The 21,451-nt window shown below is 46.7% G+C and overlaps 1 protein-coding gene across 5 annotated transcripts in view; it reads left to right on the forward strand.

The window, feature by feature from the left end:
• Positions 1–21,451, forward strand: part of CLIP2 (CAP-Gly domain containing linker protein 2) — a 75,451-nt gene that overhangs the window by 18,699 nt on the left and 35,301 nt on the right. For 3 of the 5 annotated variants that reach the window (XM_027664439.1, XM_027664437.1, XM_027664441.1), the window contains exons 3-4: positions 642–698; positions 18,154–18,692. In XM_027664439.1, the coding sequence (XP_027520240.1) occupies positions 642–698; positions 18,154–18,692 (596 nt within the window). The remainder of the gene's footprint in view (positions 1–641; positions 699–18,153; positions 18,693–21,451) is intronic. The other 2 variants (XM_027664440.1, XM_027664442.1) reach the window with 1 other exon arrangement.

Genomic DNA, 21,451 nt, shown 5'->3' on the forward strand with positions numbered 1-21,451 from the left:
CTCAAAATTTGCATCCCAAAATCCTGTTGACTGTGCCTCTCTCTGAGAGCAGCAGCATCTGTGCTGGCTGTGGGTCCTGGCTGCAGCACGGTCATGGGATTCAGCCGCTGGCAGGGAAAAAACTCCAAGAGAAAATACTCTGTTTTTCTGTCAAAGTGGTTAATTCTGTTCCAGAGCCAAGCATCCACATCACTGAAACCACAGTAGGCACTGACGTCAGCTTTGGGGATGCCTGCAGCCAAAGGATCTGGTGATAGATGGCCATGGAGACAGGATTTCAGTACCTTTCCTGGGATTAATCAGATCTGGGCCACAGGAGGGTGATGGAACTCTGCCCCATCCTCACTCTTCTGCCTCACTAACCTGCATCCCCCAGCCTCTGCCCTCTGAGTGCATCAGTGCTGCCAATCCACAGCACTACTGGTAACTCAGCTGTACCAAGAGCAGGTCCCTCTGTGCCAGCTGAGGGCTGTTGGGTCCTGCACAGTGCACCAAGTGCTGTCCCCAGTGTCAGGGCCCTGGAGCCTCCCTAATGGCAGAGGGACAATAACAGAGATGGAGAGGCTGAACACAATTTCCTTTTGTCTGTTTAATGTGAATACTGCAAAGGGCTTTTTCTTCCCTCTTCTGTCACTGTCCAGGAGAGTGCCTTCATGTGATGTATTGGGTGCCTGCTGGGATGGGAAGATCCTCTAAAGGTACTAGATTTTGTATGAGGTCTTAAAAGTTGCATGAAGGAGCCTGTGTGTTTGAGAAGCCCTGCAGAAACCATGAGCTCTGTGTTGTCTTTGAATGTTTGCATGAGCTCTGTGCCCTGTGTCTGTGCACCAAGAGTGCTTCCTGGGAGGCTGACAGGGTTTTCCTGACTCCACAAAAATCCAATACACCCACATCCCCCTAAGCTCCTGTGTTGCCTCTGCACTTACCTGCCTCTTGCCAGAAAAGCCAAAAGGGACTTTTTCTTAGGCATTTGGTGAAGCACCTGAGCCCTGCAGCTTGATGGATGAAAACCAGTAATGTTTGGGTTACAAAATACAGAGCTGCAACACTGATCTCTGTGAATTTGCCACCTTGGGGGAGGATAGAAATCTCAAAAGCTCGAAGTGTAGTTGCAAAAGAAAACCACAAATCTAACAAAGTACAGAATTAAACTACAGCAATGAACAGTCTGTTGCCTCTGAGCTGTCCCTTGTCTCTAGGAGCCTGGGACTGGCTTAGAAAGACCCCAAATCGAGGTTATGTCTTCCAGATTGAGAGTTGAAAGAAGGTGTTTGTTCTCCAGTTGTACCTGAGAGTTGTCAGAGCCATTAGATGAAAATGGATTTTGAAAAGCTTCACACTTTCATCCTCCTCCCTTCACATAAGCTGATCAGTCTTGTCTGCAAAAGGGCAAGTAGAGATACTTTCCTTTATTCTTACTCTGGAATACACAAAGCTGCTTGATTTCTTCTTTCTCTTTTCCCCAGCACTCTGTTCATATTCTTTTGTGGAAAGTAAAGTGTCTCTTGTCCATCTCTCATCCCTCCTCCTTTCCCAGACATGGATGTACCCTCTTAAACATTTCCATGTACTCCTGACAGCTCACATCTTGTGTACCAGAAGAAGGGTTGATGCAGGTGTGAAATGTGTGATGCACGTCTGTAGAATTTCACAATTCATGGCTGTAGGTTTCTGTGTAGACCAAATACGCTGCAATCACACCAAGCCAGCTTCTCACACCTGCTGTATCAGAGTTTTATTTCCTGAAAACACCTTCAGAGCCCCTTCAGCTCATGGAATGTCCTCTGGACTTTATACTAGAGTGGAGAGTTGTTGTGTCTCCTACCTGAGCTGGTGCTTTCACAGACCCATGAGGAATAAGGGCTTTTGTGGTGCTACTCTGGGTTAGATGTGTTGGCTTGTGGTGTGTGGAGTTTTTTTTTTTTTCATGAAGGAATGCTGAAATGTCAGTGGGGAACTGGCACCTGACAGGGACTCCTGGAGCACATTAACCTCGAGTGGTGTCCATGCTGGCTGTCCCCCTCCCTTCTCTCCCAGAAAGCTGGAACAATGGAAAACTGAGCTCTGCTGCTTTGTGGTAACTGTTTTCCTTAACCAGACAGAAAATTCATCTCTGGCTGCCTCAGGAGAGGGTTTCCCACAAATGTGCTGGCTTATTTCCCATGCTTCAGGTGAAGAAAGTCACTGCTCTCGACCCCATGTGCGAGAGAGGTTTCTGTGCTAAAGGTTTGATCACTGGTGAAGGGCTCAATATAACATGTGGATTTCTTGTCGCTACAAAGCCCCTATATCTTGGTTTCTTTCCCACCCTCCTCCTGGAAAAGCTTGCTTTTGCCTGGAGTTGCAAGATGGAGGGAGAATGGAAGCTGTGATGAATGAGCCCACACAGCCCTCCCAGCTGGTGGAACAGGTGAAAGCTGCTGGGAAGGGAAGTGTTCACATTTCAGAGTGGGTTTTATTTGCTCAGAGCAGCATTAGAGTAACGTGGTTGGAGGAGAAATTTGCCTTTCATACTTCATTTGGCTGTCAGCTGGCTCTGGGTTTCATTTGTGGTTCTTAAATCTCTTGTTCAGTTAAAGAATTCTGGCCAAAGGGAGAGGAAAGTAGGAATATTTGTATTTGCAGATGGAGCTGGGCAACACTGAGACTTCAGTGCTGGAGGCAAAAAAGCCCAAACTTATTAAATTTTCTGTGAGACTTAAATGCATCCAGTCAGAATCCAGCCTAGATCTTGGATTTTACAGATGGATCCTGTCTTTCTGAATGGGCAAGTGCAAGTATCTGTAATGTGAATTTCATATTTAGCCACGGCTAAGAGTATCAGAACTGTTCTTCAGCAGCTGCCTAGTTTTATTGCCAAAAACTATGCTTTGGTAGCTAAACTATACAGCATTGCTGGGAGCCTGGGAATGGCTTCTCACTTTCACATAAGTATAAATGTATTATTTTTGATAAAGAATAAATGCGCAGAACTAGGGATATTTGCTGGCATAATGTCTGCCTTTGCAAACACTGTGTTGCTTTTGTGCACTAAAAATGAGAGTGAAGCAGACTGGAACACTCCCAGGGCCATTAAAGAGCAAGGGATGACTGGCTCCATAGGGTAATTAAACTAAATATGCTGTAATGAGGGTTTGATAAGCCTGAGCTGTGCTGGGTTGTAGTTGTGGTTGGTTTCTGGGTGCTGAAGGGCTGAGACTTGTCCATCCTGGGGGGGCAGTTGCTGCTGTGCCCAAGGGTGGAGTTTGCACAAGGGGTTTAACTTTGTTTTCTGATTTGTTTTCTAGAAATGTGATTATTTTCCAAGGGCTGATTCTAGTCTGAGACTCAGCAATTCTGTGTGGCCCAAGTGTCTTTGCACATGTCCAGGCCCTGTCATTAATGAGCTGTACCTGCCTCAGTTCTGCTGGAGGAGCCTAAATCTCACCACCACCTTAGGTCTCCTGTAGGACCAGTGCCTTGCTCTTGCCTTTCCCAGTAGGAAATCTTCATTCCTTTTCATTTACCTGTCACACAGTTACCATTGACATCTTGGTGAGCTAACTTGGAAATCAGTTGTTTGCTCCTCGAGTTTGTCAGGATGTTGTTGATGAAAACTGGCTGGATGCACAGCAGTAAGAAGCAATTTCTGTTGCTTCAAGAATTATTTTGCAGTAAAACAGAGGAAGGGGAAGGTGTCCTTGATGAGGAATTTGCCTCAGTAGTTTGAGAGAACTTAAGGAGGTTATTCTCAGGTTTGGTGGTGTCTTAACACAGGCTGTTTTTATGAAGATGCAGGACAGTGCTGAGGTTATCTGGTTTTGTATCAATCTGTTAATTCTAATTCCCAAATAAACATAAAAGGCACTAAACCACTGTTTTGTCTGAAACAAAAGAAATGGGATTGTAGTGTCCAGAGCAGCTGATTGACTGGCACAGACACAGGGAGCTAATTCTTAGCTATTCAAAAGCTTTGTGACTCTTGATTAATATTAAGTTGAGGTGTTGTGTGCTGGTGAATTGAGAGAGAAGACCCCACGTCGTGGGACCAGAGGCTGCTATTATTTCTAGCAAACACTTGGTTTTGCTGTTTTGCATCTGGCCTCGTGGAGCAATCGGTGTTGTCAGCTCCCATCTGAGCTCTGTCCTCAATTAAATCCATGCTCAGGGCTGAATGGATATTCCTGGAGTCGGATTAGTGATCCTGCTGGAAATGCGTCATCAGTGTCGGTGAAGTTTGATCAGGTCTTGCTTTATGTTAATGGGTCTGTGTACAGGGCACCCTCAGTTCCCTGGGGAATGGGGGGGCTGAGGTGCCAACGAGAATGTTTGAAGATCAAATGCCTCTATTACAGTATCAGCAGATTATCTCTCCTTTAGTAGCAGGAGCTCCAGTACCCAGGTACACACAGGCAGTCAATGTTTGAGGAGTTATCAGGTATCTGAAAGAAAACAAGAGTGTTTTCAAGGGCTGAACAGGGAAAACTGCAAACAAGAGTTGCTGGTTTGCTAATCCAGGCCTGATGCACAGCTGGAATGGAGAGGTGAGGCTGGGAGGGGATCGTGGAGGCTGGGGGTCAGTGCAGTGGTGGGAACTGTGACAGCCGCCAGAGCAGCTCTGCTGAGGGATCTTTGGAGCCTGGGAATGTCCATCCATCGTTGCTGTGGGGTGACTGAAGTGCCCTGTGTGTAGGTCACACCCCTCCATACGAATCCACAGTGATGCTCTTGTGAGACCGGTGTTTGCCTCTAATCCCCTCTGTGTGTCCTACACCAAATGTCTTCTGGCATCCTTGTGGACAAAACATTTGACTCTTTGCACAGAGCTTGTATTCAACTCCCACATCCCTTTCATGAGCCCCTCTGCTTGCCATCCTGCAGTCTGAGATAAGTTTTGTACCAGGTTTTGTGGAGGTGGTGGTTCCCCCACCCCTTCTGGTTCCCCTCCTGAAGGGAGGGAGGACCTTTGGCAGCATCCCCTTCCCGAGAAGTGATTTGATGCATTCCAAGCAATATCAAAGGGTATTGACTCAATCTTGATTTAATCAGCTTTACAGGTGACATCTAGAGACAACTGGGAGTCTGATTTTAATTGTCTTAATCATTAGATGCTCTTAGAAGGATTTGATACAGCTAATCCTTAACGTTCAGCACACTCATTGTGGAACAAGGCACGAGCACACACCGAAGGCATATGGAGGTCAGACACCCTCCTGGTCCCTCTGTCTGTAGCTCCTCACAGAACAGCAGGGAAAGAAAATCTGCTTCCCACAGATGTTCAGCTTACGGGGGTTGGAATATAATGAACTGGATCCTATTCAGCTGGGCTGGTGCAAGTGCAGCACCATGGGGGTGGTTGTGGTTACGCCCATCGGGGCGGGGAGGCAGCTCCGGGGTGGGATCTGCTCCTGCACATTCTGCCATCAATGGAGCTAATCCTGCAAGAGCAGATTCATCATTAGAAGCCTGAGCCGATATTCATTGAAATAAATGGAAAGATTTCCTTTGGCATAGGTGGATTTGGGATGAGAGTCCACAGGATTACAGTGGTCAGACTGTTGCCACATAGTAATGGCTGTAGGTTAGAATTAACCATCACACACTGACCCTGCATGTGAACATCCTCCTTGCAAGACATCAAAGAGGTGAATTGGTCTCCAGAAAAGCCTTAAAATGTTTAGAGTACAGATGTTTTTCTGTTTGTTTTGGATTCAGTAGGATATTTACTTTTTAATGAAGGTGCTAAAATGTAAGTAAATATCCTGTTCCCATAAAAGAAATTGATTTTTATGCAGGAGTGAGGTCTGTAAGAAAACACTGTGTATCACAATACTCTCTGTAAAATAATAAGAGTTGTCAAAATTGGGCTGTGTCTTCAGCAGCTCCATTCAGAACACAGTTGATGGTCTCTCTGCTACAAAGTGTGACTGTTTGGCAGTGCTGTTTTCCAGCACAGTAAATGTGTGTCCTGTGTGCTACATCTGGGTTGTGGACAGACCAGAGGGTGCAGCAGGGCACTTCACTCCATGCCTTGTTTGCAGAATTCTTTGTGAGAAAGGAAACGTTTGTGCATGGGGATTTTAAATGGTCCCAGAGGAAGGCAGTGATGAACTTGGCCACAAGTACCTCTTAAAAACCGAACCTACACCAAGAATTGAGGAGTTATTTTGTGTGATCTAGCACACTGTCGGTGCTGTAATTGCAGGGCAGGGTTATGCAGGAGTTAATTCTGCTACAGGAGTAGGAGTGTTCCCAAGTTGCTCCAGGAATTCCTCCCAAGCAGGAGCTGTAAGTTGTTCTCACTTTCTGCAATTATAAGCCTGCCATGTGCATATGAAACCTCTCTGTGAATGCTTCACCACCTCCTGTGAAGCCTGAGGCTGTGAGAAAGGTCAGTATTATCCACGTTTTACACACAAGGCAGCTTAGAAAAGTAGGTCTTGCCCATGTCATCCTGTGAGTCAGAGGTGAAAGTGGAACAGTTATCCTGGCCAGCAGGTTTTTCTGGCCTTTAGTCTTCCTGGTCCTGGCAGGGGAGCAGCAGCTTTCCTCTCTGACACTGCTTCCCCTGGTCCTTTTCACTGGCTGAAGTGCTGTGTCTGTAAACATTAGTCCCTTTGGAATTTGGCTGAGGCTGCAGAGTCATTGAGCATATAGGGCAAGTGTCTCAGTCCTGCACATGCTTGTCTTATTTCACACTTAAACCTGGACAGTTGTTTAGGATTCATGTCTCTGAAGATGACAGGAGCCTTTTGTATTGCTGTATAATTTATTTCACGGAAATACTTACTGCAGAGTGTTATATTTGGAGGTATTTGCTCAAAAAAAACTCCCAGAAATTAGAAGGCATCGATGTTGATAAAACTGATGTTGATAAAATCTTGACGCCTAAAAAGGGCTTGGGGGCATCATCCTCAGTGATCAATTGCTGTCCTGGCTGGGTGTGTTCAGAGGATAAAAGCATAAAACTGGTCATCTCTTAAAGTGCTGGAAAGGTGGCAGGAGAGAGAGGGATGGTCCACATGTGAGCCCTTCACACCAGTAAGGGGTACTGGGATGGGAGCATACTGTGTGCTCAGGGGTAGTCAGGGTGCCTGGTGGGACCCTGTGCTGACTTCAGTGCAGCTCAACCAGTTAGTTCCCACAGCTTTGCCTGTGATCTCACTTCACATCATGGATTTCCCACCCTTCACTGCTGCTCACTTCGCCTACCACCACTCCTGGAATGGTGTAACGTGGCATTTCTGGTGATCACTGAGACTTGGAGCTGTTGGGTTTGAGAACACTTGCCGTGGGGTTCTATGTTTGTATCATAGCTCATATTTTTTAGGGTCAGATCTGGATCATGATTGTGTTTTTCTCAGAAAAAGATTAGGCATTCGCTGCAAATAGGTGACTTGGCTTTTCTGAAAATGGTGCATGTTCGAGCTCATTGCCTTTTGAATTGGATACTTAGCTGTTTAAGCCAGATATTTAAAATAAAGTAGATGACTCAGTGTTAATCTGCTCTCAAATATCCTTTTTATTAGATTAGGCAAAACAAAACCAGCCCAACAAACTCTGCATTCTGCCTAGCGTGGGGCTGTGTACAATCAGTCCATTGTGTGCTGTATGGCCTGCTCTGTGCCTGGATGTATGGCTGCAGGAATAAATGGCTGATGGAGTGATGAATCAAACTGTGTTCAGCACAGTGCAGCCCCAGGGTTGTGCACAAGTTTGCTTGGCAATTATGAGATGTTGGTCTTTACCTCTCCTACGGTTCCCCGGGGATCCTGGGGTGCTGCAGATGGCTCCAGGAGTGTCCCTTTCTCAGGCAAGTTGGGTGGATGACTCAAAGGGATGGTGTAACTGTATTGATGTCGTGTTTCTACTGAGGAGAGGAAAAGAATACATACAAGGGAGAAAGCCTGGTGCTTGTCTGTGTGCTGGTACCATCCCAGTGGTTCAAACTGCTGTCTCCCAGGGTGGCTGGTTGCACTGAAAACCAACCACTAAGCCTGCAGATAAGGAGCTGACTAAGCATCCTCCTTCATTTTTACACATCAGGTGTTAAATTTTTGTACCTTTCCTCTTAAGTACAGCTGCAGGCAGAGGGAAATACATGAGGACATGGGAAAACACTTTTCACAGCTGCAGCAGAGAGCTCTTGCAAAGAGCAATTGCTGTGGAGATTATCCCAATTCCTGCCAGAGGGAAGCAGAGCAAAGTAATATCAGAAACTCAGAGAAAAGCTTGTGTTTGTACCTCGGAAATGTTTCTGTGATTCATCAGGTAGAAATGAGAAGTGGTCATCAGTCAAGAGAGAAAGAGGAGGGAAGATCTCACTGCTGTGGTCTGTTGCTACGTCTGACCCTTCGCACAGGGAAGATTCTCAGGTGCCAGCAGGGCACTCTCTGCCTGAGCTTGCAGCTTCCATTTGCACAAATATACCCCTGGCTTGACCTGAAGGATGCTTTAAGTCTGAGCTGTGGACACGTGGGTCTCTGAAGTGCTCACAGTGCAGCAGGAGCACAGGTATGAGTGGCACAGCTCATCACCTGTCACAGCAGGTAAAACACTGCACTGAGCTATCTGACTTGAGTGGGGTAACCAGATCACTGAGCACTGTGAGGATGTGTGAGAGGGTTAAAATGCTTGTTCCATAGCTGGAGTAAGCACTGTGCCCACAGGCAGTCTATGCCAAAGTCTAAGTTGAGCTGGGTTCTCTCCTGGTCATTTAATCTTCCTTTCCCATGCATTGCTAGAGGTACTGCCACTCTGCTTGTGCATGGCTGCTCAGGTCATGTCCTGAGAGTAAATACACTGAGTTATGCACACACAGCAACTTCTGCATCACATTCCCTATACAGGGAGCTGCTGATCCCCTGGTCTGACTCCATTCTGATCAGAAAGCAATAATTACTCTCTGGACCAGGCTGGGCTCTTTTTTGGTACCTTCTCTTTTACATTTTATTGGGAGGGAGCTAATGCCATCATTTTGGAGTGAATAAATCAGTGGCCTTTCTGTGTGCACCTGCTTGAGCAATGTACTGCTTGGCTGCTCATCTCTTCCTGTCAGTGCCATAGCTGGTTAGCAATGGCACCAGAGTCCATCCAGGTGGGTTTTATGTGGGAATGATGCCCAAGCAAAATTCCTACACTTAAAAAGGCTGTGAAATATCAAAACCCTACTGCTTGATTGTTGTGTTTGTTTGGTTGTTTTTTTTTCTGGTGGTGAGAGAGCACTGTGCTTTGCTTGGCTGCTCCTTATAGTGTTTGGTGCTCAAGATAAATCTCTCCAGTTCAGGAGGTGTCCCGAGACTGCTCCTCTCTCCGTGCTAGTGCTCTGCCTGGGAAATCGTTAATAAACGTCTCATTAAAGACCTGTGTCTGCCTCCTTTTCTCTCTTTTTTTGTCATCGGATCAGCTCACTGAGAGCAGCTGTCCTCACTTCCCTCATAACAGCCCTGAAACCACACTTGTGCCTTAGATTCCCACAGCCCGAGGAACCGCGCGCAGCTGTGCACGTGTGTGCGTGCCGGGGGCTGCGGGCACGGCGGGCTTAGGCTGAGCTCCCTCCTGAGCTTCTCCCTGCTTCTCTGGAAAGAAAAGACCCCAAGAAGCCAGCCTTGTGCTAGATTCATAGAGAACTGAACATATGGTGTGACTGCAGCTCCGCAGCCAGGGAGCCGGGGCCGCGTGTGAGTGCTGGTGGTTCGGGGGGAGTTGTGCGGCACCGTACGTCGCTTGGGCTGCTGGAAGGAAGCTCACTGTGCCAGGTAGGAGCCTCCCCTGTAAGTATTTCTCTCCCAGTTGGTGTTCTTGCTCTCAGGGCTGTCTCATGGGCTACCTCAGACTGCTTTCTAATGCTCCTTTTAGTCTCGTAGTAGTCACACCCAGTTTGGATGTGGGGCTGGTGGGAGAGGGCTTAGTCAATCTTTACAGCTAAAGGCTTGTTTAGCTAGAAAGTATAGTTTCCCATTCAGAACAAGCTATGGTGAATAAAGTGAGTAATGTTTCCACGTGGAATATTCTCTAGCTGAAGTGATTTTATTATTTATTTAAGGAAGAATGAAGCCTGTTATTTTGTAACACACCCTGGGTTACTTTAACGTAGTGGAACAAGACTTAATGAATCTTTACATGGCTTGTTTGAATGGAAAACTATATTTTCTAGTTAGAATAAGCTGAGGTGAGTAAAGTGAGTAATGCTTCCAAGTGGAATATTCTCTATTGGAAGTGATTTTTTTATTTATTTAAGGAAGAATGAAGCCTGTACTATTTTGTAATACACGCTGGGTTACTTTAACATAGTAACCCAGGGTTTATTAACTCTAGATTTTCAAATGTGTCTGTAAGTTATTTCTAAAGATGGGGGTTGGCACAAGCTGGGGAAGGAGACAAGGGTGCTCCATTCTTTTTGTTAAACCTGCAACACCCATAAAACTGTGCGGTTTTTATTTTCATTATATTCTGGGAAAACAGGGAGCTGCTCCACAGGTGATAGATGAAACCTATTTTAAGACTAAAAAAATGTTAAATAGTGTATTGAAGCATGAATGTTGAATCAATATACTTACAGTTTTAAAAATAATAATTATATAAAAATTAAGACTGTAATCTTGAGATGAATAGATCCATCCATATGCTGCAAGTTAATTATCCCTCAGTGAAAGAAACCTTGTGCATTTTCTACTAGTCACTCGCCTCCCTTGTGCCCTGTGCTGCCAAAACCAATCTGCTTTGCATATCTCATTGAATACCATTGTTTATTTGAAAAAAAACAAACTTCAAATCCTCACACCTAAATACATAGCTTTGCTGTTTGTTTCTTTTCAGAATTACACTGGATCTGATCTAGCGTAGCTGGTAAACCCCTGGGTCCTCCACCCCTCCCATCTCTGGTGGGCACCAGGAATGTGCATCTCGCCTGTGGCAGAGCAGATTTTGTACCAGTCAGCCTCTTGAATGAGACCTTTATAAGAAAGCCTTTGTCTGGGACGTCTGTCTGAGGTTCAGTGCTTTTCCCAGCTGCCCCTCTGAAGGCAAATATGTGCCTCAGTGGGCACCTCCTTGAGTTCAGTGTGAGGCAGCTTTGCAGTGCTTCTCACTGGGTTTTGCTCGCTCAGTTGTAATTCTCGTTCACTTTCTTACTGTCTCCTCCTTCTCCTTGTCACAGGTGTCTTTCTGATTGTCTCCTCCCTTCAAAGGAGCTAAAGCCAGTGATGCTGAAGTTGTATTACATCTTAATATCCACACCATGGGGGTTGTTCCAGGGAAACTGCAGGGGCAGTAGATTTCCAGGGTGCCAGATGCAGAGCTCGCCTCTGTGCCTGATTACAGCCCCAGCTTTTCGGCTTTGAACTTGCAGAGCTTTCAGTCGTTGTTTCCAAGTCAGCCATAAATCTCTGGGGCTCCTTCCTCCCCCAGTGTGCTGCCAGGCAGTCAGCTATTGCCTGCAAAGCATCGCTTTCTCTTGCAGGCACCTCTTCCCTCTCTGTTTTTGCTTGAAAGGGCTGTGATAAATCTTGCAGAAAACAGCTGCTTCGTTGCTATGCTCGATCATTTGGATTTGGGTATGGCAGAGTGGGCTGGCTTTCACTTGATTGCCAACAGCGTCATGTCTGTGTAATCCAAGCTGCTTAGAGAAGTTCCAGTCGCTGTGTGGGAGCCTAGAAATTCCATGTGGTGAGGCCTCACCCTCCCAGAGCACCGTGGAGGCAGCAGGTACCAGCCCTTCTCCCGTGGGAGGCCCTGTCCCTGCCTGTGTGGCTGCTCCTGACGCTGCCAAGGGAAGAATCCCTGTCTCCCTGGGCAGGTGGCAGCTCCTGGAGCTGCAGCAGGTTGTGCCTTCTCTCTTGCCTGGTTAGACCAGCTGCTGTAGGTCGTAGGGACTGAGGTTTGAATCTGACAGCAGATGCTCTGGACTGTCCTCCCTTACCTTCTCTGAGGGGAAGTTCTGATCAACTCTGTTCTCCATCAGTGAATTTCTGTAGTATTATGCTTGGAGATGAGATGGCTCTCTATAAACAGACCCAGGTAAGTTTATAGTAATTGCAGTGTAAATCAGTAGGTAAAAACCACTGCACCAGGAGCTGATAAGGGCAACACCCTGTTGTCTTACACCTTCAGCCTGCAGAGAGGACTGTGGTGATCTGTTGGACTGGAAAGTATCATCCACCACAAATGTTTGGTGCCCTGAGCACAGGCTGCAGCCTGAGTAGGGGCAGTGTCTGATTGTCATCCCCACCTTGCCTGAGCAATGAACCAAGCAGTGAGCCAGGCTGTCCCAGTGCCTCTGAGGCTCTCACTTAATCCCTGTGGCAGGAAAACCAGGCATTATTCCTTTTAGCTGGCACCCCTGTGGCCAGCAGTGGGATTTTCCAGCTGACAAAATCCATCTTGGCTTCAAATGGGCATTACAGTCCCCTGGTCACGGGACTGTCCTGAAGCCCTGCCCGGGCTGGGAGGGGTAGAGCTGGTACCAAAAGCCTTTTGACTGCTTTGGTTGCAGGGCTGCACTTTGAGATGCTTACAAGCTGCATGGGTGGCTGTCCTGTCGCAGGTTAGTGGCTTCTACAGCACGGGCCAGTGACATGAGGGTGAAATGTCTTCAAGTCTTGTGACAGTGACACTTCTGCCAGGCTGGTGCAGCTTTTCTTGCTGGTTAGTGGATGAGAAGGTTATTGATTGCCATGGAGAGGGAATGCAGCCTGGGAGTGGATGGGCAGCTCTGTGCTGCATGTCAGGCTGTCTTGTGATGTGGTGGGGGTTTAAGGGCAAAAACCTCTGAAAATTAAAATAGAAAAGACCTCTCCTATGGGCAATGTAAAGCCCTTTGGTAAATATCATTTGTGTTCTCATTTCTCCCTCCCTTCCTGGCATGAGATGCTACTCTGGTATATGTCTTTTTTCTTTTTTTTTTTTCCCCGCCTCCCCCCCTCTTTCTTTTAAATCTAATGTGCCTCCATTTTATCAATTAACTGCCTGTCTCCTGATTCCCATGGCAACCCAACAGGCTGTTGCATTTCTGAGTCCTTTGGCAGTTGGGGTGCCTGGCATGTGTCTCGGGAGCAGTAAGACTACAAAAGAGTTCTGCAGGGAGTAGGAAATACACGGGCAGCGCTCACTGTGCACTGCTTCTCATGCTAAACTGTTCCTCTCTTCCTCTCCCTCCTCCACTTTAGAAACAAGTTTCCTTTCCCCTTTGTTTCAATTGCTTGGTGATAAGAAATGAGCAACTGGAGTGCTGTGGGAGGTCGAAAGATGTGGAGGGAGTAAGGGGATGTATGGATTCAGTGAACATGGATGGCACTTAAACATAGCATGAGGCTGAATGTCTTGTTGGGGATCCTGCAGAGAAGGTTATTCCTGCTGATCCTCCTGCTTCAACTTCCAGAGCTTTCTTGAAGGGGGTTTTCTTGCTTCTGTACTGTACAGAGCTTCTGCTCACCCCTTCCCACAGCAGACATTTCCAAGAGCTGGAGAAGTCCGTGCTCTGCTTGCAGAAGTCCTTGCTCTTCCACGGATTTTAGACACATGGCTTTCATTGACACAGTAACAAGAACCATGTGAACAGGCTGAAACTTCAGTTAAACCTTTTAACCTCTCCAGCTCTTGGCTGATTATAGTTTGACTCCTGGAGTACTGGTGCCCTGTCAGTGTGGGGTACCCTGTCACTCTGGGCCCCTAAAACTGCTGGGATGAGTTTGCAGAACGGGTCCTAAGCACCAGGTCTGCCACAGTGGTGGTTAATGCATCATATGTGAGCTTTGTGAAAACCAAAGGGAAAATAATAGAGACTGGAGCTGGATAAGATGTGCATTTAGTGGATGCTGTGTGTCACTTTGATTTACAAGTTGTTGTTCAGCCCTGAACGCTGTGACCTACAGGAAAACCATTTACACTGAAAAGAATGAGTTGGCTAATGAACACAATAGGGTTGTAAAGCTGAAAAGCCCAAGTGGAAGATATCCTGCTCACTGCCTGTTGTGTCTCGGAGCCTGGTCCCAGCAAGAGGGGGAGGCAGGAGCTGCTGTCACAGTCCTGGGTAGCAAGTGAGGTCTGTGCTGGGCTGAGCAGCACAGGGACATCCTCCTGGACCAAGCAGGAAGAGCTTTCCCCATCACTGGCTTCCAGGTGAGCTGCTGAGTTAGATGCCTGATAGTGACATTCAGAGAGTTCCTGTGGCTTCTTGATCGGCATCACCAGGTAATGGGAGGGTTGAAGTAGAAAATACTCTGTTTGTTTTGTTGGGTGTGTTTCTCTAGAGTAACTCTTCTCAGTTTCATACCTTAGATCTGGACCCTTGCTTTGCTGTTAGTGAGTTTCTTGGAACTTGCAGGTGTTTATCTGGAGAGTCCGACTAGAACAAGATGATTTTTCTTTTCCAGAAACAGCAAATCCAAGTGACACAGGCACAGACCAGCTCCCTAGGTGCCTACAGGCTGGGAAAGCTCAGGAGTCCTGGGTGGTAATACTCTTGGGTGGCTTTCCCCTAAGCTATAAGAGGTGCTTGGAGAGTGGGTCTCTCCAGATGTCAGGTCTGTCAGAGCAGTACCATCGATGCCTGTTTTGGGCTATCCTAAAATAACCATGGGATTGAAGACAGGTTATTCGTTACTTCCCTTTTCCTTCTGAAAGGCTGGTGATCAGGTACCCACTGAAGTGGATCAGAATTTACTCTACATGGACTATTCTGGATGCTGTCTGGCCATCTAGATAATGGGTCCATCAGACCTAAAGCCATGAAGAGTGAGTTGAGCCTGATCATGGTGTCTCTTGGCTTCTCTGAAAAGCTGGTGCACAAAAGCCTATTAACTGCTCTGTGGTTATTCCATATGTGGGCAGTGAAGGTCATGTAGAACACCAAGTTTCTACTAGATGGCCATAATAAAGAAGGTGAACCTTCAGGCAGTTCCTCACTTACATTTATATTTTTGAATAATTCATCTCATACTCAGGAATAACGATGCTTCTGCCTGCACTGCTCGGGAGCCTGGAATGGGATTGTTTCCCTGAGGAGTTGTAATTACTGTAGTTCAGCAGCCCTGCCTGTCAGACAGGCACCTAAAATGAACAGTGTGTAAAGTTTCACTAAAATCTTGGCTTTTTTGGGGGAACACAACGTTGCACCAAGAATCAAATGAACTGTTCTTTTTTTTTTTTTTTTTTTCTGGTATGAGTCAGTTTTGAGGGTGTTTTTTCTTGCAGTGAAACACGGTGAGTCTGGATGTGGTTTTAAATCCTGTTGTGGTGTTTGTTCAGCCTTGGGCAGCCTTCCTGCCTTTCTTTGCTTGGGCTTTGCTGCTGAAGGGTTTGCTTATCCCAGCCACGTTGCAGAGGTGTTTGTGAGAGCTAATGTGACCTGTATCTTGATCATTAGCCAAACCCTGTAATAAAGAACCGCCAGTGTGCCGAAAGTCAGGCTCCAGTAAGACTAGAAAAACAACTTTCATCTTTTGTGAATATGGATGCAGAGCCCCCCAAATTTCATGGGATTACAGTTCCCTGTACAGTAGGTTGAATTTGGCTGTCCTTGGCATGGTGTGTCACACGTCAGTGCCATGAGATCTGCGTGTTGGGGCACTCTGCTGAGCATGAAAACAGGCTGTAAGTTGTGTTTCTGATTTAATTTATTCTTATACCCATGATAGGAGAGACATACTTGTCACAGATATTTTTTTTTTGGCAATAAACCTCTGTAGCCATCCGTAGTTATTAGAGTGTTTTTAAAATATGACTTGCTGGTTCATAATCTGACTGCTTTATTCTCTTGTGCTATTAAGCATTGAAATGACAAAGGTGGCCTTATTTTCTGCTTATGGAGCCCTGATTCCTTCCCACTCCTTTATATTTGATGTCTTCTGTAAAGACAGCTCTAAGCATCCTTATAGCCTTTGGTTTTCATTTCCTAAGGTGAAGCTGTTTCTTGGATGTAATGCTGTCCCTCTGATGGAGCTCATCTTGGCATACTGTCTTTTATGGCACTGAGATAAGCTGGAATGTCAGACATTTGCCCCCTCAAAAAAAAGTTAATGAAGAACACAAGAGGTGGAGGAAAACTTTCAGAGCAGGACCCAAGGGAGAAGGTTTCTCCCAGGGAGCTGGCTGAGCTCCACTGGGAGCACCACGGTCCTTGTTGCCACCAACCTTTTCAGTTGGGAACAGTATTTATGTTACTGCCCTTCCTGTGCCCATCATGGGTCTCTTGGACATTCCCCATGTGCAGTGCTGTGCATGCCCCCCTTGGCTGATCTTCTCAAGAGTTTTTCCAGCCCCAGCCCACCAAGCCCAGAGAGCAGGTTGGAGGAGAATCCTGTTCGTGAAGGGAGTTTGTACAGTCATGCCTTATCTACTGCTCTCTCTCCTTGTTCAGATAAGGTTTAGACAGGCAGAAGTCCTGCTTACTTCCAGGAGCCACAAACTGCTGCAGTTATGCCATAGAAATTGTCAAGTGTTGACTCTGGAGTCTAATGTGAACCAAAGTGTCAATATTCATCTCTCAATATTCTCAATATTCATAAACTTTTAATCTGTTTTAGCAGAAACTAAGTTCTTAAGCTATTTGCTGAAGTCCTGGTGCTCTTTTCTTTCTTCTGGTGTTAGACCTTTTGCAAAGCTTTGAAGTATCTTGCTTTGAGAGCTTTTTTGTTTTTCAGGCTTTCTAGGAGCTGAGCCTGATCTGTCAAGCCCATTACTTGTGAAAGAGCTGTTGAAGTGTTGTGGACTGAGCCACAGTGATGGCTGAGGCTGAACAAGTTTCACAGTTCGTTTCACATAAGCACTCAAGTTTGCCTTGTCTCTGCAGCTGCTTTGGGTGTCCTCTGTCAGCCTTCTCTGGTAGCAAAAACTCCTTCCTGGGTGTGCTTTAGGCATTTCTGGTTGTTGGCACCCAGAAATTTCAGCCTAAAGTTTTACTAAGGAGTCCAGGTAGCTTTTATGGTGCAAGTCTCCTGCACAACACTCCCTACACCAGCTGTGTGGGACCTCAGTGCTACTGAGAGCTGAGGATGACTGAAGGTCTGTGGTGTATGACTTGCTGGATCTTATTTTGCAAGCTTATTTCCTCAATGTGTGGTTTCTTTTGGGGCTTTACTTAACCTCCCCCTTTTTTTAATGAAGTCCACATGTCCTTGTCATTTGTTCCCCTGGGGCCCAAAGTTTGTGATAAGAGAGTTTGGCACTGAGGTCAGCAAGAGTTGAGTCACTGCTTCTTGTTTGCTCCAGTTGACTCTGTTCCCATTCAGACACCAGTCACTTACTTAAGGGTCTCCTTGTGTGTTATGGGGAGTTTGGCCAATCAAGGGTGTGCTGGAGAGTGTGAACAGGACAGTGAGATCCAGCATCCTTGCAGTTTTCCTTGTTCCAGGCAGCAGAGCATTGCTGGAGGGCTGATGCTGCAATAAGAGTGCTCTTTATTGCTGGTTTTATGGAGTTCAGTGTCCAACCTACCGCCCTGGAAGGCCGTGCATGAAGGTTTGTGGATGCTCCCTGTTTAGAGAGATGCTGTTTATATTGGACATACCCCAGGTGTCTGCTCACTCCTGGGTTTGCTCCAGCAAAGGGCACAGCAGCAGCTGGGGAAAGCAAGGAATTTGTGAAGGCATCCCACAGGAGCCATTAGTGCCCTCGGTGGGACTCTCAGTGCTTCCTGGATCCACACACAGGGAGTTCTCATAGCACCAGGTACTAAAACATCGGTGCCTCACTCTCATTTTTATTTTCTTCTTTTATATTTTTTTTTTTTTTTGGATAAAAAGATGACTCTGGAATTATTTTTCAAAGCAGCAGTTCCTTGGGCTCCTTTTAATCCATAAGCACTTACCCACCACTCCTGTGCTTTCAAGCTTATTTGCACTAATTGCTGCCACGCAAAATTCCCTCTGGGGCTGTGACCGAGCTGGGGTAGGTGGGCATTGTAAAGGAGGGTGAAGACATGAGGTTGTTTCTGTGTGTTCTGTGTGAAACCTGCAGAAACTGGGCAGCAGATGGAGGTTTCTGTGCAGATTTGCTTTCCTGCCAAGGAAGATGTGTGAGTAACGGGGTTGCTCAGGCTTAACCTTCACCGGGTGTAAACCTGCAACCGAAGTTGTTGTCCCAGATGTTTCCTTTTTGTAATTGACCTTTCCTGGTGTTTTGGCTGCCTTCTAGGATTCCTCCTCATACCAAAACCTCTTTTCCCTTGATTCACAGGCTCACCTTTGCACAAGCAGGGTCCCGCCTCCACCGCCAGCGCCGAGAAGTCGGGTTCGAAGGTCGCCGAGGTGGGCGATGATTTCCTGGGAGACTTCGTGGTGGGCGAACGCGTCTGGGTGAACGGAGTGAAGCCAGGAGTGATCCAGTATCTTGGGGAGACGCAGTTTGCTCCGGGCCAGTGGGCAGGGGTTGTTCTGGATGACCCGGTGGGTAAGAATGACGGCTCCGTCGGGGGGGTGCGGTACTTCGAGTGCCAGCCGCTGCAGGGGATTTTTACGCGACCGTCCAAGCTGACGCGGCAGCCGGTGGCCGAGGGCTCGGGCAGCGACGCCCCCTCCGTGGACTCCCTGACGGCTCAGAACTTGTCGCTGCACTCGGGGACGGCCACGCCGCCTCTCTCCACTCGCGTCATCCCGCTGCGGGAGAGCGTCCTGAACAGCGCCATGAAGACGGGCAACGAGTCCGGATCCAACCTCTCGGACAGCGGGTCTGTGAAAAAGGGGGAGAAGGACTTACGGCTTGGAGATCGTGTGCTGGTGAGTTGATCGTGGGGTTCCCCCTTTGACAAGGATTTGTCCCCTCCCTGAGCGTTCCTGGTCGGGTTCAGGATGGCACAAAAGTCGGACGCGGTTGGTGGGGAGGTGTGGGATGGAGCGTGGTCTTGGGAGATGCCTGGGCCAAGCAGGCATCAAACTTCTGCGTTCACTTTTATTTGGGATGCTGCATCTTCTGGATTTGTCTGTCTTTCACATTGGTGCAAGAGAATTTGTTCCAGAGCACCTCTTGTATTGAAGTCCTGAGCAGTGAAACGAGGTCAGAGAGAGCAACTGAAACATGAGAGAAATGGAAAAATCATTGATTATTATGTCCTAATCCAGTGATACTCCATAATGGTCTGTATTATTGGGGCTTTTGAGGAATTTGCAGCAGTGTCTTGTTGCTGTACTTACTCAGCAAGGATTTGCAAGAATCTCTGCTTTGGTAGTTCAGTTTTTATATGTCAGATGTGACACTAACTCCTTTCCTGTACAGAAGTGAACTTGCAATCACTTTTACAAAAGGGGGGACTGTGGGAGAGATCACTGGGTGGGTTCTCACACCTGGTTTCTGTTATTTTCATTGTCTCAAATAGAGTACCTGATGACTTTAAGCCAAAATGCCACACTTGCACTAGGAATGGCTTACTGGAAGCTTGCCAGCAAGCTTGTCACCAGTTGTGTCCTAGCAAAGGAGCAATGCTTTTGTGGAGATGGAAAAGGAAGATGTCAAAGCCAGGAGGACTGAGTTCTGTGCTGCAGCTCTGGAAGAGAGTTTAGTTTTGTTAGTGTGCAGATGCATATTGTGATATCAAATATTGGAAGAGCCAAGCATTTGAGCACAGATCTGTTGTGATTGTATCCCCAGTAACATCCCTGGATCTAAAAGCTGAGGGTGACTGACCAACAGCGATGACAGGTTGCAGAGGGTGAGTCTTTGCACATCCTGGGTAATCTGGCTCCCATTTAAAGTTATCTACACAGTGTTTCCTTTTTTGGGCACCTGGTTCCAATACCAACAGTGGTAGTGGGAGAGTGTAGACAGACTGGACATCTGTTTAATGACAGGGGTTTGGTAGAACTGGCTCCACAGCCAATGTAAATGAGGTGTGCAAGGACTGTCAGAGCCAGTCTCAAATGTCCTTTTGGGACAACTGCTGGGTTGTCCAATAGTTTTCATTTTAGTGGGAAATAAAGTATACACAATTTAAAGTTGGTTATTTTCAGTGGAAAGAAAGGGAAGATTGGTTCTGCTTGTGCCCGCTGGTTGATGGTTAGTAAACCTACTGTGAACATGTAGGTTTGTAGAGATGAGAGTTTTACTTTCTCAAATTTTCCCAAAAATGTGCATTGCATTCTGTGTCACAGCAGGAGCTGACATATCCTCAAGGGTCTGTCTGCTTGCTTACTTCATCAGTCTGCCTCTCTTCTCTCCCCATCCCTGGTAGGAGCAAAGCTGCTGCTTTCCCTGCTGCCCTGGGACAGGGGTGGGCAGGGAAATGTGGCACCACTGTTCTCTGTTTAAGCGAGCACTGGTGGGTTCATCTCGGTGTGTTAAAGCAGCCACACGTGGGGAAAAATTACCCTGGGGATCTGTCTTCCTTTGATCAGTTTGTTTGCTCCCATTTTCTCCTTTACCTGTTGCAGGGAGTGGGGGGAGTGCTCAGGTGAGAACTTAAGATTTTAGTAGCAGCAGTCATAGAAGGCAAACTACAGAATATAAAATCTGTGGTAAACCTGGCTCTGTTCTTTCTGAACCAACCAGGCAATGGAATGACCTTCTCCAGACTTGTTTAACCCCTCTCTTCTCCTGTCCATAAGCTCACCAAGACAGGATCTGTCCACTGAACACTCTGCTCACCTCAGTGGGGCCCACACAGATTGAGATTTTGGCATAGCCAGGCAATGCAGCCTGTTGGCATCTCTCCCTTTGGCTTCTGTTCAGTTGTGTTTTGGGGGTGATTTTTGTTTTTTGTTTGTTTTTTAATGAAGGTGCATCCTTCAAAATCCCTCCCTCCCTGCTAATTTGTCCCCCCTCCAATGTTATTAGGTAAAGTTTGTGCTATGATTTGTTAGTGTAATAAATGGCTCCAAAAAGAGCGAGTCTGGAATGAGCTCAGCCTTTCACTGGCTCTAGCAGGAATGCTCAGCTTACAGCAACATCAGGAATTGTTTGCACACAGTCATAGAGATCCAGGAAAAGAACAGATAACAAGAAGAAATAATTTGCTGTTATGCTTCATTCACATGTGCTTGGCTTGGCAGCTGGCTTTTTTTTTTTGTTTTTAGTAATGGAGATGTCAGTTAATCATGTTTGGTGTTTGAATACATAAACAATAATTCTGAATTAACCCGAGTTGCCTCAAATTCCCCGAGCAAATCTTTGCTCTTGTTCTCTAGGGATTGGTACAGTTTTAGTTGTCTTTATTACTCTTAGTCTTTGCTTTTCTGAAAGACTGTCTTTTTGTTTGAGGGGTGGCTTTTAGGCAGATGGGATCCACCAGAGGCTTTTCAAGTGAGGCAGGACACGTGTTTTAAGTGATTGCTCAGGGGATGGAGCACAAGGTTGCAGAGGACCCTTCCAGGTCTGCCAGATGGACACCTGGCTCTCTGCAGTCTGGTCATTTCCTGATGGTGCCTTTCTTTAACTTCATTAAAGTCTATTATAGCTTGAAGACATTTTTGCTTTTCAATGACTTTGTTCCAAGGCCCTTTCTGCCTCTCCAGCAGTTGCAAAATGTGACTTTTAGCTTTCCATT

This window comes from Corapipo altera, unplaced genomic scaffold (genome assembly GCF_003945725.1).
Source record: "Corapipo altera isolate COAL_440 unplaced genomic scaffold, ASM394572v1 181b, whole genome shotgun sequence".
In the NCBI taxonomy this organism is placed as follows: Eukaryota; Metazoa; Chordata; class Aves; order Passeriformes; family Pipridae; genus Corapipo; species Corapipo altera.